Source organism: Mobula hypostoma, chromosome X2, assembly GCF_963921235.1.
Source record: "Mobula hypostoma chromosome X2, sMobHyp1.1, whole genome shotgun sequence".
NCBI classification, from domain to species: domain Eukaryota; kingdom Metazoa; phylum Chordata; class Chondrichthyes; order Myliobatiformes; family Myliobatidae; genus Mobula; species Mobula hypostoma.
In genome coordinates, this window is record NC_086129.1 from 41,912,949 (window position 1) to 41,935,658 (window position 22,710).

The 22,710-nt window shown below is 40.4% G+C and overlaps 2 protein-coding genes across 9 annotated transcripts in view; one reads left to right on the forward strand and one right to left on the reverse strand.

Annotated features, from left to right (window-relative positions):
* Positions 1–1,521: 1,521 nt before the first annotated feature.
* On the forward strand, positions 1,522–20,133 carry LOC134340995 (interleukin-20 receptor subunit alpha-like). The gene is made up of 7 exons (XM_063038669.1): positions 1,522–1,713; positions 5,539–5,665; positions 9,620–9,801; positions 10,816–10,982; positions 12,781–12,934; positions 14,845–14,966; positions 18,488–20,133. Exons 1-7 carry the CDS (start codon positions 1,665–1,667, stop codon positions 19,037–19,039), a joined length of 1,353 nt encoding a protein of 450 aa, XP_062894739.1. The 5' UTR covers positions 1,522–1,664; the 3' UTR covers positions 19,040–20,133.
* LOC134340997 (small integral membrane protein 35-like) overlaps positions 19,810–22,710 on the reverse strand; it is a 48,415-nt gene continuing 45,514 nt past the window's right edge. For all 8 annotated transcript variants that reach the window (XR_010016696.1, XM_063038674.1, XM_063038675.1 and 5 more), the window contains one exon: positions 19,810–21,758. Coding sequence is in view for 7 of the 8 variants with exons in the window: in XM_063038674.1 (XP_062894744.1) it covers positions 21,611–21,758 (148 nt within the window). In the remaining variant the exon portion in view is untranslated. The remainder of the gene's footprint in view (positions 21,759–22,710) is intronic.

Below are 22,710 nucleotides of genomic sequence, written 5' to 3' on the forward strand. Positions count from 1 at the left end.
TTGGCCACTTTGTACTAAAGTGGACTTCATTTTTGTTTGTTCTAATTGTGTTCTTTCTTGTAAAAATATTACAAATTTATCTTTTATTTATGTTTTTCTTGGGAGTTATGCTTATATGATACTACAGTATATGCCTGGGATGCTGCAGCAAGTAAGTGTTTCATTGCACTTTCGTGTACATGTTCCTGTGCAGATAACAATGAACTCAACTTTGACAGTGAATAGATCACTTTTAGAGCTCTCAATTTCCCCCTTTTTTTTTTACCTCAATCTATTCTAAATACCTCTCCTGATTGAGACTTTGTGTAGCCAAACATTTGTGCAATGCAACAGTGAAGCAATCCTGTACCCATCCATTATTTCCATTCATAGATAGTTGAAAGACACCAACAGATGAGGAATCAGCATGGGATTTTACACCCACCCCTGATCCAATGGTTCATTTCGGCATCATGCAATTCTCCGCTAGCAGAGAGTAGCTATTTCAACATAGAGAACGTGACATCTTTTTTGCCTGTATTACACAATATTGACATGCAGAGGGGATGGGACATTCTGGTATTTTCCCGTCCTCCCTCCAGATATATAATAATAAAGAGCAAAATAATTAAGTTAAATCCCATCCACTACCAATATTCACCAGCACCGGTAAGTATGGCGATTAATAAAAAAATCTGGATTTTTCATGTAAAATGTTCAATTCTAAACTACACACTCAAAATGCTGGAGGAACACAGCAGGCCAGACAGCATCTATGGTAAAAAAAAATGTTTTTAAATTTAAAATGAAATTAAAAATGGTAGAAAAAATGTCGGCCCCAAACATAGATCCTGCCTGGACAGCTAACCTCCTCCAGCATTTTGTGTGTGTTATTCTGGATTTCCAGCATCTGTAGAGTCTCTTATGTTTAAGTTCTTACCAAACCAAAATATAAGTAGTTAGACGTACTTTTCCGAAGGGAGCGGTGAAATTGAGTCTAACTTTAGGGCAATGAATTCCTATTAAATAATCAGAGTTTAATTGCGTTTTCACAGAAATTGTAGCCTAGATATGAATATTTCCGAAGCTATATTTGCGAAAATTATTAGGCAGAGAGCATGTTATGAATGTATACGTTAATTAACTAGGTTAATGCTGGGTCTCAGCGAGAAACGTCGACCATCGCTTTGCCGGCACAGGATCTGCGAAGTTCCGGCAGTTTTAGTCCAGATTCCAGCATTCGCAGTCTCTTAGGTCTCCATTCAAAGATGCAGAAACTTACATTTTGCTTACAATTTTAACACCATAAATGTGAAATTTGAAATGTATTCGTGATTTTTTTTTGTGGAAAATCAGCGCCCCTGTCCCGATTTCGGTTTCGATCGTTCAACTTATGCTGAAGTTCAGCTTTAGAAGGGGATCTGTAATAGCTGGACTGGGTCTAACCAGTCTACTTCCCCTCTGTGGACTCCATGCATGTGAGGTCAGTGCGTCAGCTTTTGGGAGAGTTTGAAGGAAATTCCCCGCCACTGCTGAGTTGAAATCGCCCGGCGGAAGTTGAAACTGACTCCCTCCCACGCCTATACCTGGCGCTGCCCTGGACAAGAGTTGGGTAGTTGAGTGCGGCTGAAGAAACGAACTGCATGCCCTCCGGTGATTTCTAAATACTGTAACGGCAAACGACAATGGAACTTCAGATTACAATTCTTCTGTTACTGGGGATCAATCTCTCTGGTAGGTCTAGTGTATTGGATAAATAATGAGTCTTTACATTTTTATTCTTTTAAACCCATTTTATATATAAAAAGTTAACACGTTCCATTTGCAGCTATTGAGTTTGATTTTGTCTTGTCAATCAATACCTCTAAATGAAATATGTTGAAATGAGGAGCCGTGTTCTTGGGTGTACTTACTCATTGTCTCAGACAAGGATATTACACCTGCGTGGGATTCACACGCCAGTGAATATTTTTAAAGTACAGTCACCGTCGCTATTGATGCAGCAACGTTCTGGGGGAAAGCAGTACGTTTAACGATCAGATATTTTAATTACTTTTAAATGAGGGAAAAATAGTGGCGAGCTCATGGGACAATACCCCTGTTCTTCAAGTTTTCCATTTTCGTCCACGCGGGAAAGGTTGGTTTACGACCTCAGCTTGTGGACTGCACAACCGTGAGCCTACACCGCGAGTGTCATCCAGACCCTGAACTCAGGGTTTGAATTTGAAAATTCTGGTTAAAGGAAAGATTTAAAAAAAAATACATAGACGTGACAATTGAGAACTTGCTAGGAAAGCCATGGCGCTACTGTTTTTGACGTTAGTATGTCTGAATGCGATGCATTTTGTTATGAGAACGTCACGCAATAATAATTATATATCAACATCAAAGATAGCGGTGTATGTGAAAGCAGTCAGTTCCGAGACTAGTTAGCACGCTTTGATCAGGTGATTATGGTTTAAAAACCCACAAGGAGTTGAGCGTATTGTCTTGCTATACTTGTAGTACTGAGGATCTCTGTGCAGCCAAAAAGTTGTTTTTTGGAAGCATTACTAAACTCACAGAAGCATAGTGCATAGCGCCTGTTAGCTCCTGCTCTCTCCCTGTGTGCTTGGTGTCTGTTTTTGCGTCTAGAAAGCGATCTATCTCCTTAAACATATTCAACAACTTTACCTCTACAGTCTTTTGTGATGGAGAATTCCACATCTTGTCTAAGAACTTTCTTTTCATCTCAATCTTAAATCTTTTAACTGGTACTCTGGAACTGTGACCCTTCTTCGTCGTCCTACACAACCCACCCAGGAGGAACATCCTCCCAGTCTAACAGAACTTCATGAGTTTCAATTAGTTAACAACTCATTCTTTTCAACTCTCATCAAAGCAAACATAGTTTGCTTATATAAAAATATAAGGACCTGGGTTATAGGACAAGATTGAGTAGGTTAGGACATTATTCCTTGGAACACAGAAGACTGGAGGGAGATTTGATAGAGGTATACAACATTATGAGGGGTATAGATAGGGTAAATGCAAGCAGCCTTCTTCCACTGAGGGTGGGTAGGACTGCAACGTAAACTACATTTATGTTACATGATCGACACAACATTGTGGGCCGAATGTAAATTTCTATGTACTTAACCAGAGGTCGTGGGTTAAGGGTGAAAGGTGAAAAGTTTAAGGGGAACATGAGGGGAAATTTATTCACTCAGAGGGTCACAAAAGTGTGGAACGAGCTGCCGGCACAATTGGTCCATGCGAGCTCAATTTTAACATTTAAGAGAAGTTTGGATAGGCACATGGATAGTAGGGGTATGGAAGGCTATGGTCCCAGTGCAGGTCAATGGGAGTAGTTAGCTTAAGTGTATGAACTAGATGGGCTAAAGAGCTGTTTCTGTATTGTACTTTTCTAGGAATCCATGACTAAAATAAACTCTATTCATAATTTAAAAAATTACAACCCCTGCAATCTCTTTCATTCTTACATTCATAGCCAATGTGTTCAGTATTGTTCTGTTGTATTCATTAAAACCAACAGGATTCTTGACACTCATGTTGCCCTCTCAGGCGGTATGCTAATTAAGGGACTCACCCAAATGGCCACTCCATCTCCAGTAGCTGAAGAACCCTATTCTGTGAAGGCAACCTCTTCTTATGCAGCTGTTCTGTTGAGCCAGAAATCAATCAGATTACACACGCACCCATTGGCATGTATATCCTTAAGGCAGAACAAAAGTGCAGATGTGGCCTCTTCAAACCCTGTGTCATTGCAACAGGAAATTGTTGTGCCCATTCTTAAAGGGGCAAAATACCATTTGACTTCTCAACTGCTTGATTTGGCTGTATCTTGCAACTGTGTACAAGAACACCTTAGTTTCTTTGCACACCAGACTTCCCAATCTCCAGTCAGTAGCCACGTTACTAGGTCCCTCCAGTACCCAATTAAATGGTTACTGTGGTCTTCTGCTGCTGTAGCCCATCCACTTCAAGGTTCAACATGTTGTTCACTAAAAAAATGCATGGTTATTTGAGTTAATCTCACCTTCCTGTCAGCTTGAACCAGTCTGGCTATTCTCCTCTGACCTCTCATATTAACAAAGCATTTTCATCCACAGAACTGCCACTCAGTGGATTTTATTTTGTTGTTTTTTGCACTATTCCCTGCAAATCATATTTCTTCCTCATTCTGGTGTTTGGTCTGAGCAACGACTGAACCTCTTGACCATGTTTGCTTGTTTATGCATTGAGTTGCTGATGCATGATTTGCTGGTTAAATACAGTATTTGCATTAACAAGCAGGTACAGGTGTACCTAATAAAGTGGCCACTGGGCATATGTTATGAATTGTTGAGATCCAAACAATGATCCCTCCAGTTATCACATTCCACCCCAAGAAAGACCATTTATTGCTATTTTCTCTCTCCTGTATCTCTGCAACTAATTTTCAGTCCATGAATTGACATTACTTCAGTCCCTGCTCTTTAATTTTACACACTAATCTTTCATCCGGATCTTTTCAAAGACTTACTGAAAATCTATAACACTCTTGTCTACTGGTTTTTCCTTATCTACCAGTTACACCCTTGAAAAATTCTAACTGTGATTCTTTTTCTACAAACATTTGTAAATTTCAAAACTAGACTTTGGTGTAACTGGGTAGCTGTGAGGAACAGAAAGTCTGTTGTGTTTCCTCCACCTTCTGCTCTCACACCAAACAGAACTACGTTTTCCCTTTTTCTACTAGGATTCAGTCTAATCTGCACAATCCTAAAATTCTTTGGTTTTTCCCCATGTACAAAACAGGGACTTTTGATGGTGAATAATCATGAACGGTCAGGCTTGGTCATTAGTGAACTGGTTGGTGTTCGATATACAATGCAGCAGTCACTAATGAGCAGATTTATCAATACTTGGCACAGTGTGTACTGAGGTCGCAGATCGCCAAACTCTGAGACAGAAACTTGTAATGTTATGATGGGGTTTAATAGGGAACATACAGAAAAAGATGTTTCCATTTCAGAGGAACTCTAAAACTAAGGATTAATAATTACAAAATATTTACTAACAAATCAAAGACTTTTTGACTGCTGACTTATTAGATAATCAAACTACTACCATATGGAATACCAGAAGTGAATGTAACACTGATACATTTACGAAGCTGAGTAGGTTTCTGGTGATAGAGTATAAAGATTGACATATATTTTGGGGATAAAAGATATGTTCCTGAGCTGTATTTATTTTAACTATTCCATATGTGTCATCAGTATTAGAGCCAATATTTTCTATAGTCTGCTATACAAGGTACACACATCATTTGTATCCATAGACAAACTTACATAGGCGACATTGGCAATATAAAGCTGCAAATGCCAACTAGACTTGTACTCCAGTTACAAGTCTCTCATCACCTCACCCCATTTTCTTTAAGCCAAGTCAGTACACACCAGCGAGTGATCAACACAGAATTGCTGTTAAGCTATTGTAGAATTGAGGAGTTATTTTTAAGCAATTGTAGGGTAAACTTGCATTGATTGCTGAATGCTGGGATTTTTTTTACAGGATCTGAAACCATCCTAAGTCCCCCAGAAAATCTTCATTTTGTTTCTGTGAATACTGAAAACATCTTTCATTGGAGTCCAGCCCAGAATAATTCACAACATGTTCGATATGATGTGGAGTACTGCAGGTAAGGGAGTCTCATTTCTCATTGCCAAAATACAGCTGGTGAGCATGGAGGAGTGTTGCAGATTTTTCCCCCATCAACTACAGTTAACCTAAGTGAATTTTGGATATGATTGGAAGCTTGGGGTAAATACATGTGATAGGGTTAGTGGGGTGGAGATGGTTGCTGCATTTTTAGGACCATGAGTTCAAATGCCATGTCAGAGACTTGAGGTCAAAAAAAAGTTAGGAATCTGCACTGTGTTATTGAGGGGTTGACCAATCATCAGAGATGTTATTTTTCAGTAAAAACGTTAAATTGCTTGCATCCCAAAATTTTGGAATAGAATTTGAAGAACAGACACATTTTCCTGCACTTTCTGAACAGTGTGTGTTACTTCACAGGCAATATCGCTAAACAAAAAGATTATTTATTTATCTCAAAACAGTTTATGGAACTTCATTAAATGTTTCATATATATAAACACTAGTGACGGCACTTTAAAGAAAACTTTAGTTGGACATAACATGCTTTGAGAAGTCCTTAGGATATGTAAGCTGCTAGTTCAATACAAGTTTTATCACAATCTCATTAATTATCCTTTCTACATCTCCTGTGTAGGCTCAGTGTTGACATCTCATCTCTTAGAAATGTCCAGTCACTTTGAGCCAATTTAATCATTATAAAAAGCATTGTGGTCAGCACAGATATTGTGGGCTGAACAGCCTGTTTCTGTGCTGTACTTTTCTATGCTCTATACATTTAGGCATAGCGCAGCAGTTAATGTAATGCTATAACAGCGCCAGCAAACCGGGTTCAGTTCCTGCCATCGTCTGTAAGGAGATTGTATATTATCCCTGTGACTGCGTTGGTTTCCTCCCATATTCCAAAACCATATGGGTTAGTAAATTAATTGTGCGGCACGGGCTCGTTGGCTTGAAAGGGCCTGTTACCGTGTGCTGTGTCTGTAAATAAATATAAAATGGATCACTGGAGCTGTAAGCCAGAAGCTCTATCAGATCTGCCACTGCGTCATTCTCAAAGTGGAACTTGATCCCACAGTCTGACCCAGCCTAAGCAGAAAATTGGTGGATAATTCCAAGACAAAAAAGTAGTAGAAGACGAGGCATGTAAGTCTTGTGTAAGAGGTATTAAACTTGCTCTGAGTCCTGATGAAGGGTCTCGACCCGAAACATCGACTGTTTACTCTTTTCCATTGATGCTGCCTGGCTTGCTGAGTTCCTCCAGCATGTTTTGTGTGTTGCTTTGGATTTCCGGATTTTCTTGCATTTGAGATTAAACTTGTTCTGTAAGGGATAAGCCTGAACATGTAAGTGAGATGTGGTGAGTTTAGATCTTAAGCTCTGTAAATTCATGACCTAGGATGAAGCAACAACATATATTAGTTTTTTTTCTGAAAGTTACTGAATGGGGTTGTGGGCAACAGGAGAGGAAATTTAGTCAATGTTCTCGTGCAATCAATTGCGGAACTCCCTCAATTTTTTAAAATCACACTTGAATTATGCGTCATCACCAAACTGTGAAATATTCCCTGTATAACTAAGATAGCCACTAATAAATAACAGGAAGACGTAAGTTTACAGAAAGAAAATTCACATCTAGTTCAACCATAGATTCAGTGAAGGTTTGAGCTGGTGTCAGAATTTAAATAGCTTTATGTGGGTACTAACATAATGACTGAGAGTATAACTAGTATCAAAAGATTTCAAGAACTTTGATGCACCTGATGTTTCAGATATCTGTATTTTACAGCTGACTTCCTAATTCATAAATGTTTTGCTAACTCTGGCTTTCACTGACACTGTGTTCTGTGTCACTGATGTTGCAATGTTAGGGATGTCCTGTATCCAGTTGTGGAAATGTTTAAAAACTAACCACAGTAATGACGATTTCTTCTGTGTTGCAATTATGGATTCATCACAGGAAGGTGCTTTAAAGCAAGAAGTAAATTGTGACGTAAAGACCAATTTCAACACAGCATTTAAACTGAAACACTATATACCAGCCCTGATAAACAACAATGGGAAAGCTCTGAAAGGGTATTTATTGTTAACAGGATGGCTGGCATTTCATCACTCATTCCTAGTTGCCCTTGAGAAGGTGCAGAACCTTGAACCTTGAGATGTCTCGGAACTATAGGACCAAAAACAGCTTTTAACTAGAGCTTATTTACAAAACAAATCTAGATGCTGTCCATTCATCTGTTGCATGTATGTTGCTCCATCTCCCAGGAGCCCATATTGAGACCTGCATAACCTTACCAATAAAGTGGATATTAGTGCCCCTGATTTTGTCAGTGAGGGCACAGAGATGCATTTGGCTGTGCACATTTTTGGGAAGCGTATTATTGTGTGGGCACAGCCATGTATCAAGAGAATGCAATTAGCTGCATGAGGCTGAATATCAAGAGCACAACCTCTCTCTCAAAAATTTTACTTCTTACTGTTGGTTTGGTTTTGAGTCATCCAGTTTGTTTACATGTAAAGACACTCACATTCCCCTGAAAAACCCCAATCTTACTATGCCTGCTTACATTTGTTGTAAAATAAATCGCAAGTGAAATTATAAACAAAAGAAATTCTGCAGATACTGGAAATCCAGAGCAACACACACAAAATGCTGGAAGAACACAGCAGGTCAGGCAGCATCTATGGAAATAAAGAAACAGTTGATGTTTCAAGCCGAGACCCTTCATCAGAACTGGAAAGGAAGGGGGAAGATGCCAGAATAAAAAGGTGGGGGAAGGGAAAGGAGAACTAGCTTGTGCAGACGTGGTTAACCAGGAGGCTGGAGGTCTCCCAGATTTCCCACATCTCACACAAAGAACACAACACAGACCCTACAGCCATTCTCACTGTACTAACAGATGAAGAATGAAGATGATGAAGAAGGGGCGGGGGGAACGTTGACTCAGACCATGAGAGGCCTGCGTCGGGCATTTTCATGCCTTACACGGTGCAGATTGGAAGTCTGTGTGGGGCGCCATTCCTCGCACAGACTAGAGCAATGTGTGATTAAGTGCCTTGCTCAAGGACACAAACACGCTGCCACAGCGGAGGCTCAAACTAGCGACCTTGAGATAACTAGACGAACGCCTTAACCACTTGGCCACGTGCCCAACACATGGAAGAAGAGGAAACTTACCAGAAACTTACTTCACCCAAGCCTGCTGAGCCACAGCATCCCCACTTTAACATTGGTCCATTCCAACAATGGCTGCTCCGCTTCTCGCTAACTTATTTTTATTTGTGCTTACTAATGAATCGCGATTTGATTAGCCTGTCAGAAAAAATGACAGATGCCACCTTCTTGAAGATGTCCTTGATGGTTGGAAGGATTGTGCCTGCGATCCTGTGCAATATTTTGTGCGGCTAAAGTGTAAATATTTAAACTCATCCCAGATTGCCAACAATCCCCTGTGTTTTGTGATAATGGACACACCTCAAAAAAGCACTTTGTTCATATAACAGAAATAAGATAATTATTTTAGCATGGCATTTAAAGCAGTATATCAGCAGTCCCTTCCAAATTCCCTTTCAGGACAGTCAAAGCACTTTGAGGTGTGCTGACTGGTTACCGGAGCAAAGACACAGTAGCATGCTGCAAGACCACACATGCAACTTTGTAGTAATGAGCAGACATTCTGTTTTACATATCAGTGAAAGTATAAAAATTGATATGCACACCAGAGCACTCCCCTGCTCTTTTTCTTTACAGAATTAGGGTTGGGTAGATGCCTGCAAAAAAACCAATCTCAAGGTAGTATATATGGAGTTATAAACATACTTAGATAATAAATTTACTTTATATGTTTGTATTTTGTAGACAGGGTTGAAGGTAGAAAGTCGTGTGATCTTCCAGCATGAACAAGAGTTATTAATAGGAGGCTGTTTCGTTTTTGGAGAGTGTTCACTTGCATAATAACATGAAGATACTGATCAAGTCTCTTTATTGCAGGTATGGATATGGTGAAGAGTTTATCCCAGTGTCAAGCTGTACAGGGATTTCCCACCATTACTGTGATCTCACTGAGGAGACCTGGAACTTCACTGTTACCTTTTTAGTTCGTGTCAGGAGTGTGATTGGCAACACAACTTCCAATTGGGAGAGTTTCGAACGATTTCAACCCTACGATGCCAGTAAGTGACCTCTCATAGAATCATATATCACAGGAAACAGGCCAGTCATGATGCCTATCTACACTGGTCCCATTTGCCTGTGATTGACCCACATACAGTACCCCTCAACCATTCCTATCTATGTACCTGTCCAAGTGCCTTTAAAATGTTAATGTACCTGCCTCAACCACTTCCTCTGGCAGCTCATTCCATATATGGAGGACCACCCTCTGAGTGAAAAAGTTGCCCACCAGGTTTCTATTAACTCTTTCTCCTCTCATCTTAAAAACCTAATGCCCTCCAGTGCCCACTACAGTTATGGAAGAGTTTTTAGTTAGAGATGACACATCTTGCAGTTCAAGTGACAAACTTGGGGGTTTGAGTGCTAGCTTTTAGATTGCTGGGTTATTAATTATACTCCCTTTTCTGTTGAAAAGGGCTTTTAAGAATCTGAAAATATTTACTGCTGAGGTGAATGGTCTGGGATAATAAGCCCTCATTCAATTTCATCCTAACCATAAATTTACATTTAGTAGCCGAAAATGTAGCTGATATAATTCCTTGCTCATCACTGACACTGATGGAACCCGAGAATATGCTTCCAGCTACCACGGCACAGATTTTATCCTGAGACAATCTGGTCTGTCTGTGTCAACACGACACATCTGAACCAGCCCCAAAACTGTCAGGCAGCAAGAATGACATACTTATAACATTCACATCCTGACTGACTCACACGTACTCTGTGACCTCAGTCTTACTGGTACTGGTATATTCACATTCATGCCATGTTCAGACCAGCACACATATTCAAATTTACTTAAACACTGATTTGCTTGCTTGTTTGCTTATATAGACACTGGCAAACTCAGTTACAGACATGCACACAGTGACATATTTGCTTATTTATACACACCCATTGAGACATTCACCATGTATTTCCACGTCCATGCATTAGCTTACTAATACTGACAGATTCATTCATTTTGTTTGTTTGAATATCAAAGTCTAACTTTAGATTTAATTTCCTTTCAGCTGCTTTGGGATCGCCATCTTTTTATATAAAAGTAAACGATAACAAGATTACCGTCAGGGTCTTCCCACCCACCCTGCACACAGCAAAAAGAAACAGGTCAATGGAGGATGTGTTCAAAGACTCGATGTTGTATGTAATTTATACCTGTGGAAATGGCATCAACCGTGTAAGTGCTTGTGGATTTCTGACTGTTGCAATTCCTGATGATGTTGGTAATTTTTATAAAATTGGTCATTGCTGATGGTAAATTGGACATTACCAACTGTTGTCCATCCACTTAACCTTTCTGCTACCTACATCTCCATAGTCCTTCTTGAGAGGACGAAGTCAAAGTAAATTTACTATCAAAATGTGTATATGTCACCACATACAACCCTGAGATTCATTTTCTTGCAGGCATTTACAGGAAAATAAGAAATTCAATAGGATTTATGAAAAACTATACATAGATACACAAGGACTGACAAACAACTAATGTGCAAAATAAGACAAATTGTGCAAATACAATAAATAAATAAATAATACTGAGAACATGAATTGTAGAGTCCTTGAAAGTGAGTCAGGATCAAACATCTTCTGTTGCTTCCTCAAATGAATGTTTTTTCCAAGTATGAGCCATTCCAGAGGCGTGAGACCCAGCAAGGTAGACAGTTAGTAGCCCAACTTTCATCCTTCAAAGTTTTGCAAGATGGAATTATCAGACATTGAAAAGCAGTGGTTAGAAAACCCCGAGCTTGAATTTTCCCTTTACTCTTTTGGAAGTGTAGAGGCCATTTGTACAACCATTCATCTGAGCATTGTGAATTCCACGCAACATACACAGAATGCTGGAGGAACTCAGCAGGCCAGGCAGCATCTAGGAAAAGAGTACAGTCAATGTTTCGGGCCGAAACATCGACTGTACTCTTTTCCATAGATGCTGCCTGGCCTGCTGAGTTCCTCCAGCATTTTGTGTGTGTTGCTGAGATTTCCAGTATCTGCCAGTGACCTAAACCATAATCAGAGAGAGGTTTCCAGAGAACACATTACGGGAGGAGAGGGAAGTAGAGAGGCAAAGAGATTTAGGAAGGGAGTTTATGAGTTTTGTGCTCAGACTACTGAAAGAATACCAGCCAAACGTGAAGCATTATACATCTGGGATGCAGAAGAGGCCAGAATTTGTGGAATCCATCTTTTTAGGAGGGTTATGGGTCTGGTGAAAGTTACGGAACTAAAGAGGACAAAGCCGTAAAATTATTTGAAAACTAAGCATGAATGTTAGCCGGATAAAGGATCCCCGTCCCTTGCAGCCTTGTCTTGCCTCTCATCTCTTGCAAGAAAATTCAGAAGAACATGGAGTGTTACACCCAGGAGACACATACCATCCCTTAATGGGGTAGTGGAAACAATTATCTCCTTATTTTCTCCCCTAACCACGACTTGGTATAGAATATTAGGCCAGGATGCAGATTCCTTGTTCCTTGTTCTGAATAACTGCACCAACAGCTGAGGTGAAGCATACTATCGGTGGAGGAAGAGTGTCCAGGACAGAGTACTGTCAACCTAGCAATGTGACCAGCCTTGGATGAAATACTAAATTTTAAGATGCCAATAATAGGCAAATCTAATTTGTCTTCCACCTTTCCAGTTCTCAAATGAAATTGTCAATAAATTATAGACAACAGTCCCACAATGTTGCTTATGGAATCCCCATAAGAGCTTTGATAATCTTAAGTCCAAAGCTGAGCTTTTCTATGTTGAACATGCCAATATCAGCATGGCGACTCAGATGATGATTTTGGTGTGCCACATTAAATGACGCCACAGTTGGATCTACAAAGTTACTTTTGTACGAGTAATAAGTACCTTGCAAGCTGTTTGTATGTGGATTGTGGTTAGTTAGAACTACCTTCTTGGAACATCGTGTTGATATGAACAGTATGTTGTAAGCTTCTCTAAAGTTTCTCCTGCTTGTGTTCCAACAGTCTGATGAAATTCGGGGTTCAAAAGAACCATTCAGAACAAATAAAGAGCCACCGGGGGCTAGCTACTGCATCAGAGTCAGGGCAAAACTAGATGGCGATAAGAGGGAAAGCAATATTACAGAAGAGAAATGTGTGGAAATCCCAACTAATCCAGGTAAAGAGCAATATCAATATATACATTAATACATCTTTATAGCATATATATCAAGTTGGTTTGAAAAAATTAATCTGGGCTAATACAAAGATGAAACACACATAAATAGAGACCATCTAGATAAGGGGTTCCCAACCTGGGTTCCACAGAACCCCACAGTTAATGGTAAGGCTCCAAGGCATAAAAAAGGTTGGGAAAGGCTTTACCCTCCATTGTGGCCTGTGTTTTTGATCAGTTGAGAAGTCTGTAATTGACCCATCTCCTGTTAAAAAGCAGCCTGAATATTTCTCCACTTTGAAATATTATTTTCATTGTCTTGCTAATTTCCTGGTGTTGGAGAAACAATGGGACTTTGGTACCTTAACTCAGTGGAAAGGCTAAGAATGGGATGCACAGAGTGGGAAATCCTGATGTTTATACTGTATTGTGCCCCTCCACAGCATGGCACATTGCGGTATAAACACCAGGAAGCCATATGCATTATCAAAATTTGAAAAGTGTGTGTTACTTTGTGAAGTTGTTCGCTGCAACTCAGTTAGTTGCACTTCCTGCATAGAGTCAGACATTACAGGATCTGAACATAGACCAGGGCTGACCCTACTTCAGTACAAAGGAATGCTGTACTGACAAGGGTGTGTCTTTGGATAACACTTTAATATGAACTGATAATGTTCAAAGTTCAAAACTAAATACATTATCAAAGTACGTACATGTCACCATATTCTACCCTAAGATTCATTTTCTTGCAGGCATTCGCAGTAGAACAAAGAAATACAATAGAATCAGTGAAAAACTACATACAAAAACTGACAAAAAATGTGCAAAAGAAGACAAACTGTGCAAATATAGAAGAAACAAACTAATGATAATAATAATAATACACAGGCACAATCAAGTGGCAAACATCATTCACTAAAATCTTGCTTTAAAATACAAACTCATAAAAGACACCATACCTTACTATAAATATGAGCCTGATCCAGTTTTAGAGTCAGAGTCGCACAAATTATATTATGACTGATCCATTATTACAGATAGGACAATCCATCATAACCATCCGGATACAATATTACAGGATAAACAAGCAAGAACAGCTTACTTAATAGATAGCACCATTCCAAACACACATAATATACAGAAATCAAAAAGTGAAAACCACCAGGTATATGCTGAATTCAAAGAGGAAATTGAAGGACTATGGAATATGAACAGGATTTACATTGTCCCAAGAGTAGTATCTACAGCTGGTATTATCCAGAAGTCAATACACGATAACATTAAACAATTAGGCCTACACGGCAATAGTAAATCTTCAGAAAGTCACCATAGAATAGTCTGAAAGTTCTAAGCAATTGAGAAATGATTGTGCTTGGTTATGTCCGTACCGTAAGTTTTACCAGCTGGGACTGAGAAAAAAAATAATAATTAAGTAGATAAATCATACTGAGAACATGAGTTGAGTCCTTGAAAGTGGGTCTGATAGGTTATGTTCGGCGATTATTTCAGTGTTGAGGTGAATGAAGTTATCAATGCTGGTTCAGGAGCCTGAAGATTGAAGGGTAATAACTGTTCCTGAACCTGGTGGTATGGAACCTAAAGCTCCTGTACTTCCTTCCGAAGCTTTGATAATGATCTAAATATACTCCATTGAACTGTTTGAGGAACTGCAAGCTATAATAATTAACACTTAATCTTCAATCAATATTGAAATCCTTTTACGTTGGTCTTTGTCACAGTGCCAGATTTGCCAGTACAGTTCAATTGGTATCCCAGCTCAGTAGGAATCAGATGGAAAAGCAGTCTGGCATGAAAGGCACCAGATAATATCTAACTCTGAGACTGATAGATTTTTAATCCAGGGAGGACACAGGCCACCCAGGCAGATAGTTATTGATCTCATTGAATTGCAGATGAATTTCACGTCATCTCTGCTGTCATCGGTGCTGTTGCCACTCTGATGATCGTCTGCTTCTGCCTGCGATTGGTCTGCCATTATTACCTGAAGAAACAAAGAACAACACCAGCTGTTCTGGTAAGTTCTGCCCTCACTCGCTGACAGTATGTGTGGTAGTTACATCTGAAATCATTACAGACAAGGAATCTGATCTAATCTCTTCTTTCAAGTCAGATCATGTCAGGCCCTTAAGTGAGCCCAATAATCCAACTCTCGCCAGACTTCTTACTAACTCACTGTTGCTGCTAGCCATCTTCCAAAACCTAGCCTTGTATGATGTCATGTCTGTCAGACCATCGGTCAACTGGCATATGTTGTGACATTTTTGTTGTTTTGTGGCAGCAGTACAATGCAATACATAATTAAAAATACTATATATTACAATAAGAAATATATATAATTTCAACAAGTCGTGTAAAAGGAGAGTAAAACAAAATTGAGGTAGTGTACATAGGTTCATTGTCCAATCATAAATCTAATGGTAGAGGGGAAGAAGCTGTTACTAAAACATTGAGTATGTGTCTTCAGGCTACTTCACCTCCTCCCTGATGGTAGCAATGAGAAGAGAGCATGTCCTGGGTGGTGGGGTTCTTTAATGATGATGCTGCCTTTTTGAAGCATCGCCTTTTGAAGGTGTCCTGCATGCTGGGGAGGCTGGTGCCCATGATGGAGCTGGCTGAGTTTGCAACTTCCTGCAGCTTTTTCCCATCCTGTGCAGTGGCCCCTCCATACCAGATGGCATTTCTATCAAGGTTACTGAACAAGGAGGAGTGAACAATGTAAGAACATAATGACAATATTAAAAGTAAAAGGAAGCTTGCATTTATACAGCATTTCCATGTGCCTTTCAGAACATCTCACATTTTTTTTCTGGCTAGTGATATCACTGCATTATTCATCCTGAGTCCAGATTCCTTTGTTGAGTATGGCAATGTTAATGATTAATAATGCAGATGAATGATTGAAAATCCTCCCAAGAACACTTTACAAGTCCAAATTCATTATTTGCACAGGTCTTATCGGTGTGGAATATGGGCATTATTGGCAAGCCTTGCATGTAATGTTCACTTCTACTTCCCTTTGAGAAATGTGCATCTGAAATAAAAAGCTAGGAGTAGAAACTACTACAGTGCTATTCAAAGGTACAAACTTAACTGGGTCCAATCACAAACAAGAGAAAATCTGCAGATGCTGAAAATCCAAGCAACACACACAAAATGCTGGAGGAACTCAGCAGCCCAGGCAGCATCTATGGAAAAAAGTATAGTTGACGTTTCAGGCCAAGACCCTTCAGCAGGACTGGAGAAAAAAAGATGAGGATTCAGAGTAAGACGGTGGGGGGGGGGAAGGGGAAGGAAGAAACACAAGGTGATGGGTGAATTAAAGAGCTGGGAAGTTGATTGGTGAAAGAGATAAAGGGCTGGAGAAGGAGGAATCTGGTAGGAGAGGACAGAAGGCCACAGAAGAAAGAAAAGGCGGAGGAGCACCAGGGGGAGGTGATGGGCAGGTCAGGAGATAAGGTGAAAGAGGGAAATGGGAATGGGAAATGGTGAAGAGGAGGAGCATTACTGGAAGTTTGAGAAATTGATGTTCATGCCATCAGGTTGGAGGCTACCCAGATGGAATATAAGATGTTGCTCTTCCAACCTGAGTCTGGCCTCATTGCAACAGTAGAGGAGGTCATGGACCGACATGTCGGAATGGGAATGGGAAATGGAATTAAAATAGGTGGCCACTGGGAGATCCTGTTTTTGCTGGCAGACAGAGCGTAGGTGCACATTCCAGAATGAAAGAGATGTTATACTTCTTCAAAGAAAGGGGCTTTCCTTCCTCCACCATCAATGCTGCCCTCACCCACATCTCTTCCATTTCATGCAGATTTGCCCTCATCCCATTCTCCCGCCACTCCACCCGGGTTCCTCTTGTCTTCATTTACCACCCTACCAGCCTCCACATCCAGCACGTAATTCTCCGTGACTTCCACCAACTCCAACGGGATCCCACCACCAAGCACATCTTTCCCTCCCCCCTCCCGCCCACTTTCTACTTTCTGCAGGGTTTGCAACTTGCTTGTCCATAGGTCCCTCCCCATTGATCTTTCTCATGGCATTTATCCTTGCAAGCAGAACAAGTGCTATACCTGTGCCTACACCTTCTCCCTCACTACCATTCAGGGCCCCAAACAGTCCTTCCAGGTGAGTCTGTTGGGGTTATCTACTGTATCCAGTGCTCCTGCTATGGCCTGCTGTATATCGGTGAGACCTGATGTAGATTGGGAGACCAGTTCGCTAAGCACCTATGTTCCATCCACCAGAAGAAACGGGATCTCCCAGTGACCACCCATTTTAATTCCACCTCCCATTCCCATTCCGATAAGACAGTCCATGACCTCCTCTACTGTCGCAATGAGGCCACACTCTGGTTGGAGGAACAACACCTTATATTTCGTCTGGGTAGCCTCTAATCTGATGGCATGAACATTGATTTCTTGAACTTCTGGTAATGTGCCCCCCTTTCCTTCACCAGTCCCCATTTCCACTTCCCTCTCTCACCTCATCTCCTTGCCTGCCCATCACCTCTCTCTTTTTCTTTCTTCCATGGCCTCCTGTCCTCTCCTATCAGATTCCCCCTTCTCCAGCCCTGTATCTCTTTCACCAATCAACTTCCCAGCTCTCTACTTCACCCCTCCCCACTCCTGGTTTCACTTTATCACCTTTTGTTTCTTCTTTCACTACCCCCCGTCCCCACCTCTTATCCTGACTCCTCATCATTTTTCTCTCTAGTCCTGCTGAAAGGTCCTGGCATGAAATGTCGACTGTACTCTTTTCCATAAATGCTGCCTGGACTGCTGAATTCCTCCAGCATTTTTGTGTGAAATTTAACCAGGCCATTCCTTTTAGAGAGGGTAACTTGTTATTCTTATCTATTCAGGGTTTGTAAACAACGCCAGCCTAGAGCTAATTTGATATGGCTGGCCCAGCAATTGTCTGAATGCTGTATCTGAGGGTGACTCACCATCACAGGAATACAATACTGGCTATTCAGCAAAGCCTTGTTTCCTTGAATAAACAAGTACCCGTAATGATTAAGGACTCCTCTGTTACAAATCTTTAGTGAGACTACTTTACTTACTACTTGTTCTTAGTGACAGACCATTCAAGATCAATGTAATACCCCTGCTCAGATTTTAAAGTTAACACATACTTGCCCTTAGCCCAACCCATAGTCAATTTCTTTTTCCAGATTATCCTATTACGATCTTTCTCACAACCCTCAAATCTGTCCTTAAACTTCTACATATTCTAGCCAATAACAGCCCAGTTTAACACATACCAAATTCTGTAAGAATTCAGCAGGTTAGGCAGCATTTATGGAAAGGAATAAACAGTTGACGTTTAAGGCCTGACTCTATTGAGATTCACTTTCAGGCTGCTCATAGAGCTTCTGGTGGAGTGTGCCCGGTTCCTCAATTCTGGCTAGAAACTGGGTTTAAAAGTGTTTTAGATCTCTCACAAAGTCTGTCTATTGTGGTTCAACACTTCTTCCTTCTTATGATCTCACTCTTGCATTTACAATGAAATTATTATTCCCTCCAACAGAAATCATTTGAAAAGAACAAGAAGTTTTTGAACATCAAGTATTACTTGAGTTTGACAGAAGATGTGGTGGTACAAAAGGTGTTTGCTGTCGATGCCCATCCTGGTGTCACCAGGACTCTGGAACAGGATGAACCTTGGCTGGACCAGAAGATCAAGGAAGCATCTTCTGTGGATAGTGGAATTGATATTGGGAGCCAATCATCAGACCGCATGGTATTGCTCAGTGAGCCTCTGAACCGCTACATGCAGCAGACGCCAGACTCAAGCAGCCTCCAGAGCACCAACCCCGAGTGTGGGCAGAGCAGATCACAGCCTGTCGATTTCTGCTCAGTACACATCCCGGATGCGACGGACGAGCCGGGGGATAGCACTGGAAGCCTAAATATTTCAGGGTATCAGAGACAGATGCCAAGGACTAACGTGGGTCAGGAACAAATTGTAGAGGACTCTCTTCCCTGCTGCATCTCGTTATCAGATATTAGCGTAACAGAAGACTTTACAAAAGGGTTTCTCAACTTGGATGATGTCATGCTAATGGAGAATGAATTTTAAACAAAAGATGTTCATATCAAACATTCTGCAAGCAATTATAATGTATTTTATAATTTAATTATTTATTAAAATACTTCAGTTTCACCACCATTGTAATTGACTTCCTTTGTGGAAGCTTCTTAGTAAACAATACATTTCAGTGGACGTGGCACTATAAATCGAAGGCTGCTCAGTGATGGCAGAAGTACAGTGGATTCTTGTTAATTGGGACACATCGGGACCAGTACATTTTGGTCTACCCCAGTTAGCCAAATTTTCATGAAAATAGTTTAAAAAAGACAAACTACTGTTTAATTGATAATAAATTACAGTATGTATGTATTTAAATGAAATAGAGAACAAACTAGAACACTAGCAATATTACTACAGTACTATAAAACTGTGTATTAGTTACAAATAGTTATTGATGGATGAATTCATCCAGTGTACACTGTTGTGTTCTTTTGATTGACTCTAAATGAACAAAATTAGCGCAGATACCTAGTGCAGATAATGGACTGCCTTCATTGCCTTCCTGCATGAAGTAGTGTCAAAAATCATTGCTTTTTAATTCGGCATCAGTCGGCCCAAATGAATAACATAACACAAGCATACACAACTGACACTACTTAAAACTGCCCACTGTAAGCACGGTTTAGTGTCGTAATGGCCACACAAGTACTGATGACTGACACTATTTAGAAACATCCTCCAAAATCTTCATTTTTATTGTAATGTTCAAGATGATTGTTGATGCCTTCAAATTCTTCATTGTTCCTAACTTCTTGAAGTAGTAAAATCGTTTCATTTTCACTTCTGGCCATTTCTCACATCTCCAAGGCTGAATGCTTGAAACCACAGTGAGCAAAACAGTTTTGAATTGTATTACTGCTTATTTATTGCTAACTATCCATGACAAAAATCATTGCTCTCTGACCTCAAGCGCATGCAACTGATGCTATTTAAAAACTGTTTGGTCTAAGCATGGTGTAGTGTCTAACAGCCACACAAATGCACGAGACAGACGCTAGTTAAACTGTTTGACTACATTCTGTCCCAATTAATTGGCATAGTGTCTCAAATAAGCAAATAAAATCTTGGCTATTTTCTGGACTAGTTTTTGTTCTTTATGCTCAATTAACTGGAATGCACTGTATTACCATCTTCATTCAATTGAGGACACAACAATACATTCAGAGCTTTGCTTTTACAGGGTCAGAAACTTAGGTTCCTATGGCTGAGGTTTAAGCACATAATATAACCTGAAATTCTCTGAGAGCATCCAGAATCATGGAATAGATGGTACGCTGATGGGCTGTCTTCTCTTTAAGGTGGATGCAGCAGATCTCCAGGATCAGAGAAGTTCCCTCCCTATTGTCCTGGCTGATATTTATCTTTAACCAGTATCAGCAAAATAATTACCTGAGTATTTAATCAGGAACTCATTAAGCACAAAATGGAACATGGCAAGTTCACACACACATTTCTACAACTTGGCTACATTGTAGAAAACATAATTAGTTGCAAAATACTTTCTGGAAAAATATGGCTATCAGAGCTACTATGTGAATGCAAGGCTTTACAGTTTTTTTTCTTTCAATTCAGTTGATTCTTAAAATAAAACAAATTGAAAACATCTGCAATCTCAAGCTTCAAAATGGAAAAATTGTACTTCTATGTAAAGAACCTGGCAAATCTTTCTCACAAAGCACCGAGACGGGGCTAGATGGCAAGAGGGTGCAAAACCCCAATATCAAATTGATAACTTCTTTAATGATCTCACAACCAGTGCAGAGTGAACACTGTTGAGGGAAACACAGCAGTCATTTTGTGACTAGCAAGCTCCTACTAGTAATTTACTGGGTGATTTACTTTTCTAATATTGATTGATTAATAAGCATTGGCCAGGATACCAGGAGTAATTCATCTTCTTTCCCTTTTAAAAATTGCTTTGGGATAGGTTATTTCCACCCAAGAGATGAAATGGGGCTTAAATTTAATATCGCAAAGACAACACAGTTGGTGCAGTGCTCTCTCTGCATCAGCCTAGAGGAAAATCCCTGGCATCAAGTAATATAGGGCCCCAGTCAACGGCCAGTCATAACTGAAGTAACATTGGCGGTCATCTGCACAGGCAGTGGCTGAAGGCAAATTCAAAGTTGCTCCATTGGTAATGTTATCCGGAGAATTAAACAAGTAAGGTTCAGCAAAATCAAATCTGAAAACTGAGGAACATTGGAATGCCTTGAGGTTGTAAAAACTGCAGAATGAATATCAAGATCTTATTATTACGTAAAATGGACTTTCATTTTTAAGATGGCCGAGTAAGCAAACCCCCCCAACTCCCGTTTCACACATGAATTTCTCCATATTTGGTTGATGTGGATTGAAAGCAGATCACATCCTCTCCACATGTTGAAAGATCCAAACAAAATACAAAGGGGTAAGATACACTTTCTCCTGGGCATATTTTTCCTACTCCTGCTCCTAACCACCAGAAGGGAGCTATTGGAAGGAGGTCCCTCATTTCCCTAGAGGTTCTTAATGATGCAGTCTTTCTTTCTGGATTCCACCCACCCTGAGATGAGGACGCTATTCATTTGCTGGAGAGAAGTCCACTTCTCTAGTCCTCATAGTGTGATACTGGAACTGTTGATCTGAGCCGTGGTTTCCCATTGTGCTCATCATCCCACTGACAGTGAATGGCGGGTCAAACTCCAGCTGGATTGAGTTCAGTTCTCTGTAAAAAAATACAGTAGTTAATGTATTTCTATTTCTTCTCCTCACTCACATCCCCTCTGCCTCTATCCCCACCCTCCTGCTTCCCTTTTTTGTACTGCAATTTGGTTGCACAGAAACCAGAAGCACTTGCAGAACTTTGTCCGAGTCCAGTCTACAAGTGGGAAGCGGTGAAGATGTTAAAGTAACACACACAATATTTTATTTTATTTTATTTAGTGACACAGCGTGGAACAGGCCTTTCTGGCCAAATGAGCCACGTTGCCCAGCAACCCATCCATTTAACACTAACCTATCACAGGGCAATTTAGAATGGCCAATTAACCTACGTCTTTGGACTGTGGCGTACCCAGAGGAAACCCAGTCATGGGGAGAACATACAAACTCCTTACAGATATTGCTGGAACTGAACTCTGAACTCTGGTTCCCCGAGCTGTATTAGCGTCACGCGAACCGCTACGCTACCGGGAATCAAAATGCTGGAGGAACTGAGCAAGTTAGGCAACAACTATGTAGAGGAACTGAGCAAGTTAGGCAGCAAATATGTATGTTCCAAACCTGAAGGATCTCAGTCTGAAACATCGACTCTTTATTCCTCTCCACAGATGCTGCCTGACCTGCTGAGTTTCTCCAGCATTTTGTGTGTGTTACTATGGATTTCCAGCATCTGCAGAACCTCTTGTGTTTAGAAGTTGTTTGTTGATATCCTGACCAACGCTGGAGTATCTGGAATCAAAGCTGCCTCCTTCCACTGTAACCAGATAATAAACTGGGATTCATTTTGTAATGCAGTACTTCCTAGCCTGTGGAACCCTGCACTAACTCTCTCAGTGATATCACCAATTATAGGCAACAGCTATTTGTCATCCTCCAGAAGTTATTTGGTGTGACAAACTCAAAGGCACAATTGTTAAACAAAAGGTAGCACCTTAGTGGAAGATTCTTGACCTGCA

Coding starts and splice junctions, on each gene's coding strand:
- LOC134340995 (XM_063038669.1), top strand. CDS start 1,665: ATGGAACTTCAGATTACAATTCTTCTGTTACTGGGGATCAATCTCTCT. Junction 1,714..5,538: donor ACTGGGGATCAATCTCTCTG/GTAGGTCTAGTG, acceptor TTTTTTTTACAG/GATCTGAAACCATCCTAAGT. Junction 10,983..12,780: donor GTGGAAATGGCATCAACCGT/GTAAGTGCTTGT, acceptor GTGTTCCAACAG/TCTGATGAAATTCGGGGTTC.